The 19,903-nt window shown below is 39.4% G+C and overlaps 1 protein-coding gene across 1 annotated transcript in view; it reads left to right on the forward strand.

The window, feature by feature from the left end:
- The first annotated feature begins 703 nt into the window (after nucleotides 1-703).
- The window catches only part of chn2 (chimerin 2), a 40,269-nt gene continuing 21,069 nt past the window's right edge, over nucleotides 704-19,903 (forward strand). Inside the window, exons 1-6 of the mRNA XM_057339222.1 lie at nucleotides 704-1,225; nucleotides 12,930-12,968; nucleotides 16,328-16,383; nucleotides 16,667-16,698; nucleotides 16,893-17,006; nucleotides 18,426-18,696. Coding sequence (XP_057195205.1) covers nucleotides 1,177-1,225; nucleotides 12,930-12,968; nucleotides 16,328-16,383; nucleotides 16,667-16,698; nucleotides 16,893-17,006; nucleotides 18,426-18,696 — 561 coding nt within the window. The 5' untranslated portion in view covers nucleotides 704-1,176. The remainder of the gene's footprint in view (nucleotides 1,226-12,929; nucleotides 12,969-16,327; nucleotides 16,384-16,666; nucleotides 16,699-16,892; nucleotides 17,007-18,425; nucleotides 18,697-19,903) is intronic.

Below are 19,903 nucleotides of genomic sequence, written 5' to 3' on the forward strand. Positions count from 1 at the left end.
TGACAGGTTTAATATGTTCTTTTGTTATTTGCAGTTGGTGTTCAACTAACGCCGTTTGACTAAGTCATTTGTAGTTGTTGTTTTTTTCTGTTCTTCATCTTTAGTGACTCTGCTTTGTGACAGCAGGTGTTCGTCAATAAAGACTCAACATGAGAATTCATTCACCTGTAACCTGAGATTTCTGGGGCACCATTCACAACCATAGTAGAAAAGATTCTTGTTGTTCTGTTGAACACAAAAGGAGATATTTTGAAGGATTAAGCAAAACAAACAGTACTGGGTCAACTTTGACAACCATTTGAATTTTTTCTACTAGTCAAAGGTGCCCCAGAAATTTACGTTGCTAACATTTTTTATATATCTTTCTTTGTGTTCAAAAGAACAAAGAAAAGTATACAGGCTTGGAACAACTTGAGATTGAGTAAATGATGACAGAATTTTCATTTTTGCAAAACACAGCTTGATTACTTTGAAAACTCAGTTCATACTTTTTCGTACTATTACTGTAAATCAACTACGACCAAATATAATATATTTATTTAATTGTTTGTTTATTTTAGCACCACACGGGTAAACATGCATTACTTTTGAACATGTTACTTCTAAAGGTCATTTTAAACATTACTTTTTTTGCAGTGGCATTGTAATATTGTTGCATGGTCACGCGCCACTCACACACACGGTCAGGTACACAGACAGCAGGAATGTGACGCGCGTCTCACTTTAAGAAGGCGGATTCGCCTCTGCACACTGTGTGTTTATTACGAGTCTAGAAGTGGCACATGGAAGCGATACAGTGAAATCTGTCTCTAAATATGGCGAAACCTCTCGGCACTGACAGCACACGCAACGGCCGAGAAGTTTTTTTCGTATTTTGCATTTAGTTACGGCGGAGAGTAGATTAGTTGCCATATTTTATGCACGTATATTTGAGCTTGTATCAACTAGTTTCACCATATGGGTTTTCTGTTACCACACACGCAACTGTATATGCGGCAGCGCTGGCGACTCCCGTCTGATCCGATCCGACACTCACAGCTGGATATTATCGCCTCTACAAGACAAACTCTCCGGAGCTGAAGACGGTGCTTTAGTTCAGCAGGACAGACTGAGATGGAAGAGCTGTCAACCCGTTACAGACGCCAGTAAGCGAATATATTCATTGAATTAGACGCGATGGCAGCGTCCAGTAACTCAAGTCTGTCGGGTTCCTCCGTTTCTTCCGGTGAGTGGTGATATTTTTTAAGAAACATTTGTAATTCTAACGGCGTGGGTAGATAAAGGGAAGTGAATGTCAGTTTCTTGTCTGTGATTAAAACAGACAGGCTGAAACATGGTGAAGAGGTGTGTCATGAATTTTCTTCATCCAGAATTAACTAGACATGTCTGTGACTTCGTTAACCAATGCAAGCAGGCAGTCATTGCGCTAATGCATGATAGCTTGCCACATCCATCATAATATATTATATGATGTATTAGGACAGCATATGATGGGAAGGAATCTGGATCTTTGGTTTGATCACCATAACTCACTGCTACATGGTCAGAGGTCATGCACACTGCGAAATACTAAGTCATACTAAGTAATACCACGAGCCTCTTTTTATCATTATTAAATGACTACTGCATGCACTACCATGCTATTTTATTTCTAGGGAAAAATATGTGTGTTCTTTTGTGTGCTGTCATTCTGAGTAAGTGGGGCAACTTACAATTTGTGCATTTGCATTTCTTTCTTTTGCGTTGTTAAAGAAACGTTTGTTGTCAGTGATAGATCCCAAATATCTCATTGACAGTCATTGATAAAGTAAGGTCAACAACAACATTCAGCCGCCCCTAAAACGTTCAGAACAGGAACGTTTGGCTTATACCGTGGGAAGCAAAAACTGGTTTGGACACATCCAGTTGCAGGAGCATTTCCCGGGCGTTGTCTCAAAAGACCTACGATAGGTCACAACAGCCATATAGTATGTTAAATCCTAGAAAGAATTCTAATGCATAATTTTTTGCATCTGAGTGAGTCATCAAACGTTTAGATGGGCGTGGGATGACGACTTCTCACCCTAAATGCAGCGCCTCTCTCAGTTTTATTCACTTGAGAGACTTCCTATTATTCTGATCCCATTATCCACAAGAATTCAGTGCTGTTGAAAATGAGCTTTTAAAATGGCATGTCATCTTCGGAGCTTAGCATCATATAGTGTTTCAGCAGCGTACTCCTGACTACAGATGTGGGGCTTGCCGGTATATTCACATGTACTTCAGTAAAACGTCATCAAACGTCTACATCTATGCGTGTCATATGACCGATTCACATTGTGTGATTAGGTAAGAAACATGCATTTGATAAAAACAGCCCGCCGTCCCTAGAACGCACCATAAAGAGTGTCTATAGCGTCAGGTTGGCTGGACGTGTGGAAAGCGAGAAAGGGTGTGCAGGTGTTTAAATATCCTGGGCACAAGTGTAAGGAGAGATAAGGTCTGGTTGGAAATACACTCCCACATAGAAATGCTTGTTTACACCCTGTGCTGCTCGGCGTTGCATTTGTAACACAAAGGGAACAAGTATGATCTGAGGGACAGTGCCTTGAGTTCAAATAACAATTCACCCGCAAAGCTTTGTTGAATGGGTGTGTAGACTAAAACACTCTTTATTTAAGCCATTCTATTCATCGTGACTTTGAAGCTGAATAGTGGGATGGAGAAAAAACTGTTGTTGAGTAAGAGACGCTTGCACGCTGGCCTCCGCTCAGAAGGGGTTTGATGTTTGTACGGTTCACTTTATGCTTGCTGTAGCTTTTTGCACACACACAGTCTTGTTTTCTCCGCCAAGCCAAGCCAAGAGGCTCTCAAGGGCCAGAAAGGGATCAAGCCAAGCCAACACAGCCCCGTGGTCACCATGCATTCCCGACAGCATTATCTCACACATATGTTGCTGAAGCAGCAGATCTGCACTGCAGCCGCAAAGCCTGTAGGAGGCGGAGAGTTCGGTCTGTGGTATGAGAGCTGTCATTAGTTCCATGCCCCCGGTGTAATCATCGGATGCTGAATACCGCCTGTGTTTGTCACAAAAATATCGTTATTTTAAAAGATGATTTCTTGGTTTCATCTAGCTTGCATGCTCGTAGCGCTGAACGTGAACATACGCGTGCACGTTCTGCTTTATATTAGCCAGCAGCAGGCTGTAAACAAACGCAGGGGCGACCGTTGGGATGAATGTCACTTGGCTCAGCTCTTCTGACATCAAAGGCCAGTCTGAGCTTTGATGTTTCCCTAAAGGGAAATAGTGAATGGAGCTCGGGGCTGCAAGCTTCTGAACGTTTTAAAAGAATGATGAGGTTTAAATGACGGGTGATTTCATGGGTTCTGATTGGCTTAGCAGCTAAAACTGGGGGTACTTAGAGTAACAGAAGGTTGCTGGTTTGATCCCAGTAAAAAGAGAGCATGTGTTATCACAGTGGTGCTCTTAAAGATAGCACATAATCACAGGTTGCTTCAGGAGGATTGTCCTTGTAATCGGTGCACTTCAGTAAGTCGCTTTGCGCAAAAGTAATTGACCATGTGCATACTAATCCGCATTGGATTCTTTCATTTAAAGCCACCATGATGGCCGTTTTACTTTTGGAATTGAACGTGTTTACAAGTGATTTGATTCTGGATATGCGTAGGCATAGGACGGGATGTGATTTTATCCTAGATTTTATCCCTCCTTTTATTAGATCATTTAAAGTGGGAGCTACATGGCAGAATGGAGCCAGGTGGTCAGAGGAATGAGTCAAAAAATAAAGGAAGAGGGATTGGTGACGTCAGTAAAACCATTGGCTATTACATTTTAGTGAAAGATTACAAAGACAAACTTTTTTGAAATAACGAAATGCGCACAAAAACCTTTACTAAAAAAAAACAGGCTTATCTGGTTTGCTGGTTTTAGCTGGTCTCAGCTGGTCTCCCAGCCTGGTTTTATCTGGTTAAGCTGATGAAGCTGTCTGGTTGTCTGGACACTCTTTTTCTTTGTCTGGTCAACCTCTCTAAAACCCTGCTGCTTAACCAGGTAAAACCAGACTGGGGACCAGCTTAAACCAGCCAGCCAATTTAGGCTGGTTTAAACTGTTTTTTTCTGTAGGGAAGACTAAAAATGGAATGAGATTGTGATTAGGGCTGTCATATCAGATTTTTTAATACACGAAATAATGGCCAAAATAATTACATTAATGCTAATATTTAATAATAATATATGAATATTAACAGTATCTATTGCAATTGATAAATAATGCTACCAGTCAGTGCTTTTGCATCCAAAGTCCGTTGAGGTAAATGTCTCATTGCAGCTGTCAAATAAAACAACCTCAGTCCTCTGAGAGCTTTTTAAACTTTGCACATACAGTATACTGTAGCTAAAAAACCATGAATGAAGGAGCGAGAGGTTGAATGGATCCCCGGCCTGTGATGATAGAACTGGTAAATGAGGCGTGCAAACCACTTAACTAGGCTGAAAATGTCTTCACTGTCTCCTTCGTGCTCTCTGGAAAAGCTGCTAGTTATTATAATATTGTTTTTAAAAGGATTTTCATTTCAAGCCACTGTAATATGGCCTGTAGGTTAGCGGTCATTTTTAATAGTTTCCATGGTTTCTTGTGCAATTGCCGCCGTAGCTTTTACAGTCAGTGAGTCATAGTGAAATAAGAGGCTTGTTTAAGCCTGTATTTTTATGTTGAGGGTTCTTGAGAACCGGATGAGTGATAAAGTGTAATACTCCTTTATCTGTGCTGTGTTATTATTAATTACCTCCGTGGACATCCCAGAGGTCATCTGTCACCCTGTCCTAGAATCACATTACCAAACAATGGATCTCTCTGATACTGCTGTCTGTGTGCTTGTGCATTGTACGTGTGTGTGTAGTCTCAGCTCGCCCACGGTCCATTCACTGACTGTCTGATGAATTTTGCAAACAGAGCTGACCTCTGAGTAAGGGCACATGTCTTTCTGTTCATCAATTTAGAAAACCAAGTTAAGTGCAAAGCTAATAAAATGAGTGCTTTTTCAGTTTTGGAGTTAAAATAAATTTCAATCTATTTCACCCCCATGAAACACCATGTAAAAAGCCTGTAATTGGCTGCCTTACATGTCACTCAGACAGGATTTTCCTGCAAGAGCGCAGTTTTTGGCTAGACTAAGCTGCATTGTGGACCATGTCCACATCATTAAGTCAAAGGTCTTGCTACGTGAGACCAGTGTGTGCGTTTCCTTTGCCAATCAGAGGTGAGGGGTTTCAAAGAGTGCATGCACACACACACAAACACACACACACACACACACACACACGCACGCACACACACACACGCACACACACACAATAAAACAAAGGCATATAGTCATGCAGGAAAATACCCAAACCCACCCTAACTTGCATGCAGTGTTACAGGATAAACACACTCCGTCTTCTTCCCTTCCCTGACAATTTCTCCGTCTGATGCCTCGTCTTGCACATACTCATAGAATCGCTGCCAGTTTTGTTGCTGTCTTGTTCACAGAAGGTCCAAGCACTCTCTAAACACATTGTGCGAAGTAGGGGAGATGTGCGACATGACATTCTGTGGCTCAGAGTTTTTTGCATAATGTACCCAAGCTCTCACAGAACAGCATCCTGTACAGATGGCCTCTCCACAGGAGCTTATGCATGTCCCCACACACACTATATAAGCACTTACTGTGTGTGTGTGTGTGTGTGTGTGTTCATGTTTGTATATCCCGGTGGGGACCTAAACCTGAATACACACCAACACATGGGGACTCGTGTCACCGTGGGGACCAAAATTGAGGTCCCCAGGGGCAAAAAAGCTAATAAATTGTACAGAACAATATTTTTTACAAATCTAAAAATGCAAAAAGTGTTCTATGATCTTTAGGTTTAGGGATAGGGTTAGGGATAGGGGATAGAATATACAGTTTGTACAGTATAAAAAACATTACGCCTATGGACTGTCCCCACGGGGATAGTCAACCAAAGCCTGTGCGTGCGCGTGTGTGTGTGTGTGTGTGTGTGTGTGTGCGGTTGTGTGCATGCGTGTGTGTGCGCGCGCGTTCAACTGTATATGTGTGTAAGTATGTGTGCTTCTTTGGGTTGGAGTCTGTGTTGACTATATGAAACAGATTGTGTGTGTGCATTTAGGTTTCTATACATTGCCGGTCCCCACAATGTAAGTTGGTTATCAAAATGAAATGATGGTTAAAAGATAAAACCGTTTCTACAGTTTAAAAGTCCTTATGTCGATAAAAAGTCTCCACAATGTATAAAAACAAATGTGTGTTTTATTCCATAGACGTTATGATTTTTATACTGTAAAAACGGAATTTCCTATCCCCTAACCCTCATCCTACTCCTAAACCTAACCATCACAGAAAACTTTCTGCATTTTCAAATAAACACGATTTAGTTTGTTTTAAAATATGGAAACCCAATATGTGTGTCTTTGAGATAGAATTGACATCAGCAAGGACCTTGATACAGTATTACATTGAAATTTGGGTTATTATTTTATGATTTGTTGGTGTTTGTCCTTCGCCTGTGTTGAATTGCACTGCACTTCTGAATTCTGTAATGCTAAAGTACATTTCATCTTGGTGTAAACGTTGTTTTTCCTGTTTCCCCATAATATTCATGTAAAATATTTGTTTTTTGTCTGTTTCCTCAACAGTCAAGAGCAGTCGATGCTCCCCATGAGGAAAACAGCCTACTACTCAAACTCAAACATCTAAAAATGCAGAAAAACGTTATAAGTGTGAAGGTTATAAGTAAAATAGTGAACATCATTTGGTCAGGGCAAAACCAACAGAAGTCAATGGAAAGTCTCCGCCATGACAGAAGAGCAAACGTCTGCGTGAGAGGGTTTAGAAGTGGCCTATATATTTTTGCTGGGTTGTTGTCCTCATGCCGAGATTTCAGACAAGCTGTTCATTTGAAGTTTGTTCTTGCGCGTCTGTGCATTTCTGTGTGTGTTCTGCCTCAAGGATGTCTGTTCCCTCTCATCCGCCGAGCTTTAATATGTGTGAGAGATAAGCGTATGCCAGAAAAAAGGGAGCTGCGAGGGTGTGTGTGAGCTGTAGATAGTCACCCAATTTACCATCTCAAACCAGTTTACAGTTCTCTCAGAAACACCCTGGAGATGCAAAGACACCCATCATCAAATGGCATTTAACATCAGCCTGTCTGTTAAATAGACCCTTAAAACGCACACCTGTGCTAATGCTGGAAGAGAAGATGAACATAAGAGCGTTTACCGCATATCTTTGGCACAAGGCATTAGGCAACAATTTGTCCTTGGCACGTTTCACTCGGATTAATCTGTGGTTGTTTTTGTTTGTGGTAATAGCAAACACTCCCCAATAACAAACTGCTCGACAGTCAGATGAAATGTTCTTAATTAAAAGTCTTTTCTCCTTCTGTGGACAGCGGTTATCCTGTTTTAATGTTTAGATCTTTACAGAAAGCAAGAGAAATACAGAGTAGTTTGATGGGTTTTTTCTTCGGTATGTTTTAGTCCTTTCATCATTTTCACAAAGTTTGACCTTCATCATTTCACATGCTCAAATCATGTGCTAAATACACAGTGCATTATTCGCTGTTTCCTGCTTTTCATGCTTTCTGGAGGCTTTTTTATCTCGTTTATGTTTAGCTGCCCACATTCTCGCTCATCTGATGAAAATTGCACACAAAGTGCTTTCCAGGCTATATTTCTGTATAAAAAAAATTCAAGAATCTTTTTTCTGCAGAACGGTGTATTTTGCTTTGCAATGTGTGCAAAATAATGTTTTGGGAATTTTCTTTACTGCTTTTTGTACAGTCATTCGTAGACCAATCCAGTGGGATTATTTTTACTTTTAGTGTTTTCAGTATAAGAAGCATGTGAAAACAAAACACATTTTGATTGGCTGCCATATGTCACTGTTCTTTCTGTCTAAAGGGCACAAAATTTTTGTCTGCGTTTTTTCGTATTCGTCATTTTTGACACAACGTGAGGTCAGAATAATGAGCAAAAAGCAATGCAAATATCCACCTTAAAATGAAAAAAACACGTTTTTACCAACATTTTTACCAGATTAATAGCTCAGATGTCAGTTTTGGGGGGTTTAAATACCCATGTGACCTCTCTCTTAAAGTTTTTGATGCATTTATAACGTTCCTTTATGATTTTTCATAGCAAAGCACCACTTTCAGAATTGTCGCATCCACAATGGTCCATATTCCTCATAAATAAGCACATGAAAATTATAATATAATATGACTGCTAATGTCACATCCATAACACTGGTATTGCCCCATGCAATGTGGATCTGACCTTATGCCGACACTCCAAAGTCTGGCCAGTTGCTCAAGTGTATAGTTGGGGGCTATAATGTGAATAAGCAGTCTAACAGAATGCACCTCCTGACCCTGAGGTTTCCTCCATCAATCTCCAGTCTCTCTTATTAGATCCAGCGATAGAGGAAAAGCACCTGGCAGATCACCAAAAGAAATCACATTTTCCAAACGACCCACAGAAGAATAATTCATTTGCATTGTTAGCCATGGCTAGGACGGCACGCCAGTGCCCGACAGACAATACAGCTTCGCAAACTAATCCAAACATACGCTCGTGTAAACACAGATTGAAAGCTAATCCGCCCTGTTTGATTACTGTAACGTGAACACAGACTTGCTGCTTCTGTTTAACCTGTGTCTTTTAGCCTGTGTGTAATGTGTGTTGTTTAAACTAACTCAAATGGATTCAGAAATCATTTTTGGACCAACTTAGATCAGAAAAACACAAATACAAACTTCGACCAACATCTACACAAGGCTATATCATCCACTTCCAGAAGAAAAACTTGATGTTTATGATAATTTTTTGTTTTACTTGCCAAGGGTTAACATGGAAATGGGTTCCTCACAAAGCCTCAAACCGTACAAGCCTTTTGTTTTGGCCCTGCATAGTGATCGACTGAAGTCCTTTACTGATGGCAAGGCATTATGGGTAACTTCCTTGAGCTGCTCAGGGTTTTTGTGCCATTCACCTGTGGCCAACATCTGTGGTTAATGGTTAATAGAGGATGTGGCCTACTTTGGTGGTTTCCTTGTTTATAAGCAAATTTTCCAGCATTTCTACAGTTTCGACAAGAGAGATATACAAAGTAAATTCTTGAATATTAATCATTTCTCCATTCTCTGTGCGGTAACAGTGTCAGATGTTGTTGCGGGTTTGATGTGGCACTCTGTATCTCTTATGTGTGTCGTCGGTTGGACTTTGGAGGGAAATTGTTCTTGTGTTTGGTTGTGAATGTGTAGGCTGAGGGGAAATGCTGACTGGCCACAGTCTTAAAGTGCTGACTGTAAAAAAGACATGAAATAAGGCATGGATCCTAAGAGACCAATGAGAAGTCAGAGAAGAGCAGAAAACACACTGATTTACACTCATAGATTGTTTTCTTAAAGGAACAAGGGCTACAGATCTTCATCTGTCTCTCTCACACACAAGAACACACAATTCACTCACTCTGAACTTTGACATACTTTCATAAGGTGTATTATTTTTATTACACACAGTACGATATTGCTTATGAAATGATGCGTGTGTGTGGTTTTTCATAATCTTCACATGTATTTATGTGAATGACCAGATATTCAGGTACTTTTATGATGAGGAAACACTGACAGACGCCAAAGTTCACTTCACTGCAGTACATGCAGTTTAAGTATCAAAATACATATCAAATAAGTCTTGATGTCTTGTTGCCAAATTTGTGTTTATGGATTTGCGTAGTTGCTTCCAGTCCGTGTTTATATTGATTCTGTATGAAGCCGGTCTGGCTAGACTGAGAGAGGTCTGAGAGGAAGTGTCTTGTTTTATTCCTGATAACCCCTTTGTATTATTATTTTTTCATTTTTTATTTAGTAATGCATTATCATTACAGTCATCATTACCAAATGCTATAAAAGTACAATGACAGGTGAAAATGTAATAACTGACACACTTACAGTTTAAAGTAGAATGATATGTAAAATAACAAAAACATTGTAATTATTTTTATACAGTGTTTCTGTTTCTGGATACCATTTTGGAGCATCTTTGCTGTTCTTATTAGTAGCCTATGTGTAATATATATGCAAACCAGTCTCCATATCCAGACTGTGTGTGCTCCATTGAATCCGGCATTAAGAAACCTCCATTAAGATCTTCAAGAGAAATTCCCTGCTTGCTTACCCAGCCCATTCCCTCACTATCTATTGATATCAGTCTACATTAGAGAGTAAATACCATATCATAAATGCTTACATGCGACTCAAACAACATTTTTGAGTCAATTAAAAAGCAGAAATTTCAAACTATGAATTTTTTTTAAATGATCTCAGTACCTTAAAGGTCCAGTGTATGAAATTTAGCGGCATCTAGTGGTGAGGTTGCGAATTGAAACCAACGGCTCACTACACCCCTCCTCCTTTCGAAGCACTACGGTGTCAGGACTCTGTCCTTCCTGTCACAAGTTTTCAATCTCCCTGGACAGAGTCGTGACAGTTCCACGTTTTGCGGGTTTCTGTTGTGTTATCTGTCATGTCTCTTAGCCCTGCCCTCCTGTCTCCCGTAATCATGCCCTGAGTGCAGGGCCGGCCCAAGCCTTTACGGGGCCCTAAGCAGAATTTTATTTGGGGGTCCCACTGTGACCCCAATACAATCGAGTATTGTCAATGTTTGATTATTTGCACGCACACTTTAAACCTTGCACACCCAATTCTATTAGTTGTAGCTGTGTTTGGGATGTAGGAATGTCATAAAAACAAAAACACATAAACCATGCAAGGTGTATTGTGATTGTCAAAACATTTGATAATTTCATGACTTTCAATTTTAGGTGAACTGTCCCTTTAAATTTCGAGCACATAACATACAAAACTTGTGGAATTTATTGTTCAATGCATTTAACTATTTGCAAAGATTCTATTTTAAAAATCATTTTAATCTTCATTTTATTTTAACCACAACCTATAAAACACCCCTTTAAAGCCACACAGCCCTTGACGATGATTTAATCCCCTTTTTATTTTTTTATTTAGTTTATTAATGGTTGATAACCATTAAATTAATTTACAATATGCACACAATTATTCTCAACCTTATCCCAAATAAAACGCTAAATTAACAGATAATTATAAATTACACGAATCACGTAAATTACATATTTTTTATCTAAATCAGCATTTTGTTGTTTGCATCAACGAATACTGTCAGATGTTCAACATTTCTATCGTTAAACACTAAACAGTTGTCAAATAGTTAATGTTTTAGTCACTGTCGTGTGTTGCAAAGCACTCTTTTAACTTGAAAACTGAAGCGTCTTGCTGAACAGCTAAAGACGTGACAGTAGCTCAGTCTTCTTTAATTTGATTGGTCACTGCTCGGCTTTGTAACCAGTAATTCCCGCCTCCTTTCATTTGATTGGCCACCTCACTTATTTTGATATTGCAATGTTGCGTTTAGTCAGTAATTTCACAAATTTTGACACACACCTCAGAAAAAATAGTGGGCACGGCCCTACGTGAGAAAATGGATGTGTGTCGTGAATATATCACAAAAAAAGCTGTAATTTCGTGTGATCTTGGGGGCCCCTAGTGGCGACGAGGCCCTAAGCAGCCGCTTAGTTCGCTTATAGGGAGGGCCGGCTCTGCCTGAGTGTTACTTCCCGTCACCTATCCGTCACCTGCCTTTTGTATTTATCCCTCGTTAGTTTTCCCCTACTTAATGCCCCTTTGTTCTCTGTCCCTTGCCGGTTTGTTGTCAATTACTTCATGTCAAAGTGTCGTTCAGTTCATGTCGAAGTGTTTGCTTTGTTTCTTGTATTCAACGTGTTGTTGTTCCCGCCTTGCATGGTCCTGAAGTCTATTGTTTGCTCTAGTTTATTGTTTGCTGAAGTTTATTTGTTTGCTCAGTTTGTTCCCTCTCGTGGGAAGTGTTTGGTTTTGTTTAGTCATATTATTTACAGTTTTTTCCCCATCGTGGGTTTTGTTTTTGTGTTTATATTTTAATACATTTTTTTGTTAACCCTTACCTGGCTGCGCTTGGGTTCTGTCAATTCGTACCATGACATACGGAGGCTGACACAAAACTAAGATCTCGTCACATTTTTGCTTCTTTGCCGAAAGAGATAACGTATTTAAATGCACTTTGTAGAGCAGTTTGTCTGTTTCAAATCAAAATCAAATCAAATCCCTTTATTGTCACTCAACCATATACACAAGTGCAACAGTAGGTGAAAAACTTGGGTGCAGTTCCGACCAACATGGTTGGTGACAGATTACAAGTAACAAAGAACGTTTAGGGCTACTATAGAAACAACATGGCGAATTCCATGTAAGGGGACCCGCGGTGTATATGTAGATAGAAATAACACATTCTAATGTAATAAAAACATAACGCTTCATTATGTAAGGTCTTTATACACCTCTGAAGACATAGTTATGAATATTATATAGCATTTCAATAGATCCTCCAAAAAATTACACATTGGACCTTTAAATCCGTATCTGCTTGACTGCTTCATATATGATTCCGGCTGTGTGTGTTTGTTTTATAGGTACAAATGTTTGTTATTAAGAGCAACATATGTTTGTTATCTTTAGGAATGGGAGGTAAATGGAAGAAGTGTTAAAACATGTAAATCCCTAAGGGGATTGTAAAAGGATTATACTGTCAGAACATCACAGTTTACAGAATAATTTAATATTAATGAAACAATATAATAACCTTGGCGCACGGCAGCTCTCTTAACTGACAGTAAGTATTATGGACCCTTTTAAGTGAGAATAAGCTGTCGGTAGACAATGATTTTAACACGTGTTCGTGGCATATTAAAGAAGAGGCTCTCACTGAGACCTTAATGTCTTTTCATCTTTTTTTTAGATCCTGAAGATTATCAGCCACCAATTTGGAAATCCTACTGTGAGTATTTTAAATGTTTTTCTTCTAAGACATGTACAATGCTATGCCTTTTGCCTACGACTGTAACTTTTTTAAGTAAAACCAGTAGGTGATGTTAAATTTAGCCTGATGGGAAAATGTGAAATTATCTAACGAAAAAATGTAATACCCACATTTTTATGATGCAGAACTTCAAGCCAGAGTGCCCGCAGCCAAGATAGTTTGGGATTTTAACACTGTTTTGTGGAAATTCAATAATCTGGGTTTAGAAGAGAAAAACAGGGATTTATTTTAGCGTTGAGCAAGGGAACCGGATTCTGGAGCATGTTGTGCTAAGGATCGCTCTGTTTAGAATGCATTATCTCTGTTCTTCTCATTCGAGACATCTCGTAGCCCATCCCGCGGCTCACCTCAGTTTCCCTCCAATTCACTCCCACTGTGCAGTATTTTTAGAGCAGCCCTCGTCTCTGTCAGGCTGGTGGATGTTCTCCAGGACTCATTGCTTGTTTTAAGCTTCTCTGACAAAATCTTGGCATTACTGTCAGATGCCTTCCTGCTCCCTATGTGGAAAATCTGTAAAAATGAGAGAACTGAGTTCAGGTTCTCTCTGTGCTCGGACCCGGGCAGTTGATTGCTGCTCTAAGTGACAGCAGTTTTTAATGAAGTCATCATGAGAAGGTCAAGTCCACTTGCCCCTGCACATGCTGCTGTTTTTGAGCCGGGATTGATCATTTCACTAGTGCTGAATGCTGATATGGTCGCTGTCGGGCGGAATCCTCGCATCTCCAAAAGCATTATTTTTCAGGAAATTAAAAAAACTGCATATTTTTTGAGTTATTAAACATTGTATCGTTAAAGTTGGTATTATACCTTATATTGCTATCATATACTGTTGTGTACCAACATTAACACAACATTTCCCCAAAACCATGTTTAATCGGAGATACAAGGTTTATAAATTAGGAGCAGGGAGATACGAGATTACGCTGTCATTGATAAGAATGGTACGGACACAGACGTCACTGCTGCCAGCAGTGTTCATCAAAGTCTGTGGTCGCGTTGAACCTTTTGACAAGAGACGAGGCTTTAAGAGCTAATGAAAGCTAATGATTGTGGTTACATACATCTTCCTAAACTCTATTTTAAACATTAGAGCTATGAGTGATGCAATACCAAAATAAAACGTTAAACAGGCTGTCTAATATAGGAGGAAATTAATCTGCACACAAATAAAATCAGCGGTCGCGTTGAGCCTCTTGACAAGAGAAAAGGCTTCAATCGTTAACCAAAGCTAACGACTGTAGTTACATACATCTTCCTAAACTCTATTTTAAAGGTTTAAGAACTATAAGTGATGTAATACAAAAAACGATGAGCTGACTAGGCTGTCTATAATAGGCGGAAATTAGCCGAATCTGCTCGCAAATTTACCTTCGTGGCTCACGGGCTTCCTTCTGCACCGAAGCATTACAGCTATCGATTTTTAACAAAACAGGCCTACTCAAATGTATCTAACCTAACTATTTTCACTCGTTATTGTCTAAAAAACTTTCAATCAGGAGACGTAATGCCGAGAAGCTCCCGCGGAGTGAAGAAGAGGTGGAGTTATGAGACTTCTCAGACAGTTGAAGTGTCGAATGGAGTTAAGAGATTTGCTCTCAAGCTATTTTCAACACTTTAGATTGGTTAATAATTTGTAAAAATAACAGACCCACATGGGGACTGACCAATAGCATCGATTTGTGAAAAAATATGAAATTGACCAAATTTGGACATAGGAGGTTTCCGCCCGACAGCGACGATATATAAGATATTATTACCTTATAACTTAGTTCTCCCTTCGGGTAAAGAACATCTGCTTGTTTCAAATAGATAATACCACATAAAAATGACAAGACTTTGTCCATACTTGTTGGACAATTATTTGGCAAAAAGCCAAGGCAAACTACAGTGTATCAGGGAATGTGTTTTTTTTCCAATATGGGCAATTCCATGCAAATGAAAAATCGAGTTTTTATGAGAAGTTTTCACCATAATAATGGCTTAGATGTAGTACAAAGAAAGATGAAAGGATTATTAGCACCCATTACACCTTATAGACACGAGGAGTTTTTTTTCAAAGTGATGTGTGTGTTTTCCCTCTAGTGACGTTTTGAAGTTCAAAATCCCCATTATTATCACCACGGTGAAAGAAGTAATCCGCTATCAAAGGAATGTTGTTTGAAGTGACCGCAAACCGACCTTGTCCTTGCATGCTGATTATTTAGGAGAGGATAACCTGAGGAATTCCTGGTATTGGTACATTGTCTGCACTACATTTTCAAACAGACACAATTGCAACATCTGAGCTAAAACCCCCTTGAGCTGAATACTGCCTTTTGATGTATTCCCCCTAACATATTGACCAACTGTTGGTGTTGATTTATCTGTTTGCCTCTGCACAGCATCCATTTCTCAATAGCTTTACCAATATTACCCAGTCCACTGGTATAATGCACTGTAGCTTAGTCTGACAAAAGTGCTAGTGGGTTTGTATCCTCAAGCTTAGACCTAACAGATTTATGTCCAATAGCGTGTGCTTTGTTTTCATGGCTCTAGAAGTGCCAGCATCTTACCACAGCAATACTGTATATAAATGAAATATGGAATAAATAGTTAAGAAAACAGTTCCACCATTTCAAAATTATTTATATACTATATTACGTTTTTCTGAATTTACTATTTATTACTATTACTATTCATAGGAATGTGTTTAGGTAAAATGATTATGTTTGTTTTATTCTGGGAACTACTAACAATATTTCTCCCAAATTTCAAATAAAAATATTGTTTCTATTTGCATTTATTTGCAGAAAATGAAAACAGGTGAAAATAACAGAAAAGATATGTATTTTTTCAGACCTCAAATACTGCAAAGAAAACAAGTTCATATTCACTTTTAAGCAATAAAACAGTACTGTTTGTACATCTATTTGTACATCCTTGATATTTATCCATTTTTATTTTTTTATGTTTATTTATATTTGTATGTGTCTTGTGATGCTGTCTTTCACATTGCTGTTGGCTGACTTCATGTCACTCCTGAGGTTTGATTTTGTAAAATTCAACAGATGCTGGACTGAAAATGCCACAAAACATCTAGAAATGCTGATTAAACGAAAATTTTGAATGGTTATTATTTTTTATGAAATGCTTAACAACATAAACAGAAACAAATGAGCAAAGGCTGGCACTTCAATAAAGCAAGAAATACAGTACATGTATTTTTTTTAATGATTTGGTATTTTAGGTATTTGAAATGCTGCCTTTCACAGATAAATAACCACATGTAGAGTCACAAGTTCTTTATATCTTGTTCTGTATTGTTCATTTGTTGTCAGTGTACCAGCTACAGCAGGAAGCACCAAGACCAAAGAGGATCACATGTCCTCAAGAGGTAAGTGCTGGAAAAATGTCTGTAAATAATCCCAAGGTTTATCAAACATGATTCATGTTGACTCAGTCTGCATATCATGTGCTAAACACTAGAGCAGATGTTCTGACTGTCAGTCTCATTTCCAAAAATGGCTCAGAATTCTCCCTTTTAACAATCAAGCACAGTTTGACAAAGTGATTTGTGATAAAACCTGTATTTTTCAATGTCTCTTTCTCTCTCTCTCTCTCTCTCTCTCTCTCTCTCCCTTGCTGTCTGTTTTGTTTCTCCTCTTTGGACTCTTTAGATGGAGAGCAGACCCAAGTACTATGGTAGAGAGTAAGTGTCTAACTTAAGTAGTTTTTTTTTGTTATTAGTATCAACTACCATAGAAGGAATGCTATAAAGCTGCATATCGTTTCTAAGTGCAGAATCATTTAATATTTAACTATTAATAATTTCAATAGTCTTGATTTATATATATGTCTGTGTGCACCAGGGTAACTCATGGTATGTTTATATGGTGTGTACAGGTTCCATGGTTTGATTTCTAGAGAGGATGCAGATGAACTGCTGGCAGGCATCGAGGGTGCTTACCTCATCAGAGAAAGTCAGAGACAACCAGGAACTTACACACTTGCCTTGAGGTACACACTTCATCCACTAGTTTATTTATAATGTACATTCTTTTCTCTAATGTATATATACATTTATCCATTCATCCATCCGTGGATGTCATTTTGTTTCAAAAAGTGGCGGAGACACTAGCACCAGAGCCTATTAAAATATGGGTTGGGTGTGTTTGGTATTGATCTGGATACCAAGTCTAAAATAAAGTTGTATTCAGAAAGACAAAATACTTTATTATTGTCACTAAAACACCATTTAAAGGGATAGTTCACTTAAAAATGAAAGTTCTGTCATCATTTACTCACCCTCAGGTTGTTTCAAGCCTGTATAAATGCCTTTGTTCTGTTAAACACAAAGGAAGATATTTGAAAGAATGTTAGCAATTTTCAGTTCTGGGACATCATTGACTACCATAGTGGAAAAATGTTTTGTATCAAGCATCGCGTTAGTTCACACGTCAGTCAAGCTTGCATCAGCTGACTGTCAGCTGTTTCTGATACACATCATAGCGGTTCATTTAAATCCCCGTTCATTCCGCCACCAATCTATTGCTTAGCGGCACACTGAATTTAACTCCCCCCTCCATCCCCAACTCCAATTTATCTATTTATCTATTATATGTGGATTAAGTTGATTTGTCTTGTGATGGTTTGTTATAGAGCTAGTTGTTATTTTGTTAGTTGGTTTTTTTGTATAATTATTGGATCTGTTCTGTTACCCCAGAGTTTTTTTTTTTACTTGCTGCTCTCCCCGCTCTGTCCAGGAATTCATGGATGGGCGCGTGGAGTTTGCCCAGAACAAAACCATACCACCAACTAGATGCATTATTATTTAATAAAAAACGTTATTTGACAAAAGCTCATTCTCACAACGTATTTCAGAAGTCAGATTGCTTTGTGAAGCTGTTAGTAGTTTTTAACTTCAGGCGAGCCAAGGTGAAACTTGCGTTGAAACACGCGATGATGCTCGCCGCGTGAGTGCTTTGACGTGACGCGCCGCTTTCCCCTGATTTGGGAGACGCGTGTGGAGTCACCAGAGACTCGCAGTGCAAAGACAAGCTTCTTAATTAAAATTTAAATTCTGCTTTCAATATAATGCAGATGTACGTCAGTGGATATACTATATTATTGGTTGGGACACATTTGTTTTCATTTTGTTTAACGACTGAACCAAATGACAGTGATGACAGGCACAGGGAACAAACATAAAATGTTCAAATCGATGAATTTCAGCGCCACTTACTGTATAATATACAAAGAAATTCCTGCGTAAAATTGACAGATACTTCACTCATAGTTGACATATCTCTGCCACAAAATGGTTTTCATAGTGTGGTGAAAACAAAATCAGCCATGGCATGAAGTCTATCCATCTACAGATATACATCTATCCGTGAACACTTTTCTTTACAGCAATATTATTTGTCTCTCACTCAGATTCGGGGGCCAGACTCTGAACTATCGGCTCTTTTATGATGGAAAGCACTTTGTTGGAGAGAAGCGTTTCGAGTCTGTTCATGATTTGGTTACAGACGGTCTCATCACTCTATATATCGAGACCAAGGCAGCTGAGTACATTGCTAAGATGACCACAAACCCCATTTACCAGCACCTGGGCTACACTTCTCTCCTGAAGGACAACATCACTCACCGTCTCAGCCGGGCCCGCTCGGAGACAAAAAGAGTTACTTTCCAACAAGATGATAAGGTGTGGAGCTTTACATCAGCTAGAATGTTCTTACAACATGTTTGTAAAAGTCACAGTCATATGATCTACACTCACCTAAAGGATTATTAGGAACACCATACTAATACGGTGTTTGACCCCCTTTCGCCTTCAGAACTGCCTTAATTCTACGTGGCATTGATTCAACAAGGTGCTGAAAGCATTCTTTAGAAATGTTGGCCCATATTGATAGGATAGCATCTTGCAGTTGATGGAGATTTGTGGGATGCACATCCAGGGCACGAAGCTCCCGTTCCACCACATCCCAAAGATGTTCTATCGGGTTGAGATCTGGTGACTGTGGGGGCCATTCTAGTACAGTGAACTCATTGTCATGTTCAAGAAACCAATTTGAAATGATTCGAGCTTTGTGACATGGTGCATTATCCTGCTGGAAGTAGCCATTAGAGGATGGGTACATGGTGGTCATAAAGGGATGGACATGGTCAGAAACAATGCTCAGGTAGGCCGTGGCATTTAAACGATGCCCAATTGGCACTAAGGGGCCTAAAGTGTGCCAAGAAAACATCCCCCACACCATTACACCACCACCACCAGCCTGCACAGTGGTAACAAGGCATGATGGATCCATGTTCTCATTCTGTTTACGCCAAATTCTGACTCTACCATTTGAATGTCTCAACAGAAATCGAGACTCATCAGACCAGGCAACATTTTTCCAGTCTTCAACTGTCCAATTTTGGTGAGCTCGTGCAAATTGTAGCCTCTTTTTCCTATTTGTAGTGGAGATGAGTGGTACCCGGTGGGGTCTTCTGCTGTTGTAGCCCATCTGCCTCAAGGTTGTGCGTGTTGTGGCTTCACAAATGCTTTGCTGCATACCTCGGTTGTAACGAGTGGTTATTTCAGTCAAAGTTGCTCTTCTATCAGCTTGAATCAGTCGGCCCATTCTCCTCTGACCTCTAGCATCAACAAGGCATTTTCGCCCACAGGACTGCCGCATACTGGATGTTTTTCCCTTTTCACACCATTCTTTGTAAACCCTAGAAATGGTTGTGCGTGAAAATCCCAGTAACTGAGCAGATTGTGAAATACTCAGACCGGCCCGTCTGGCACCAACAACCATGCCACGCTCAAAATTGCTTAAATCACCTTTCTTTCCCATTCTGACATTCAGTTTGGAGTTCAGGAGATTGTCTTGACCAGGACCACACCCCTAAATGCATTGAAG

Source organism: Triplophysa rosa, linkage group LG8 (assembly GCF_024868665.1).
Source record: "Triplophysa rosa linkage group LG8, Trosa_1v2, whole genome shotgun sequence".
Taxonomy (NCBI): Eukaryota; Metazoa; Chordata; class Actinopteri; order Cypriniformes; family Nemacheilidae; genus Triplophysa; species Triplophysa rosa.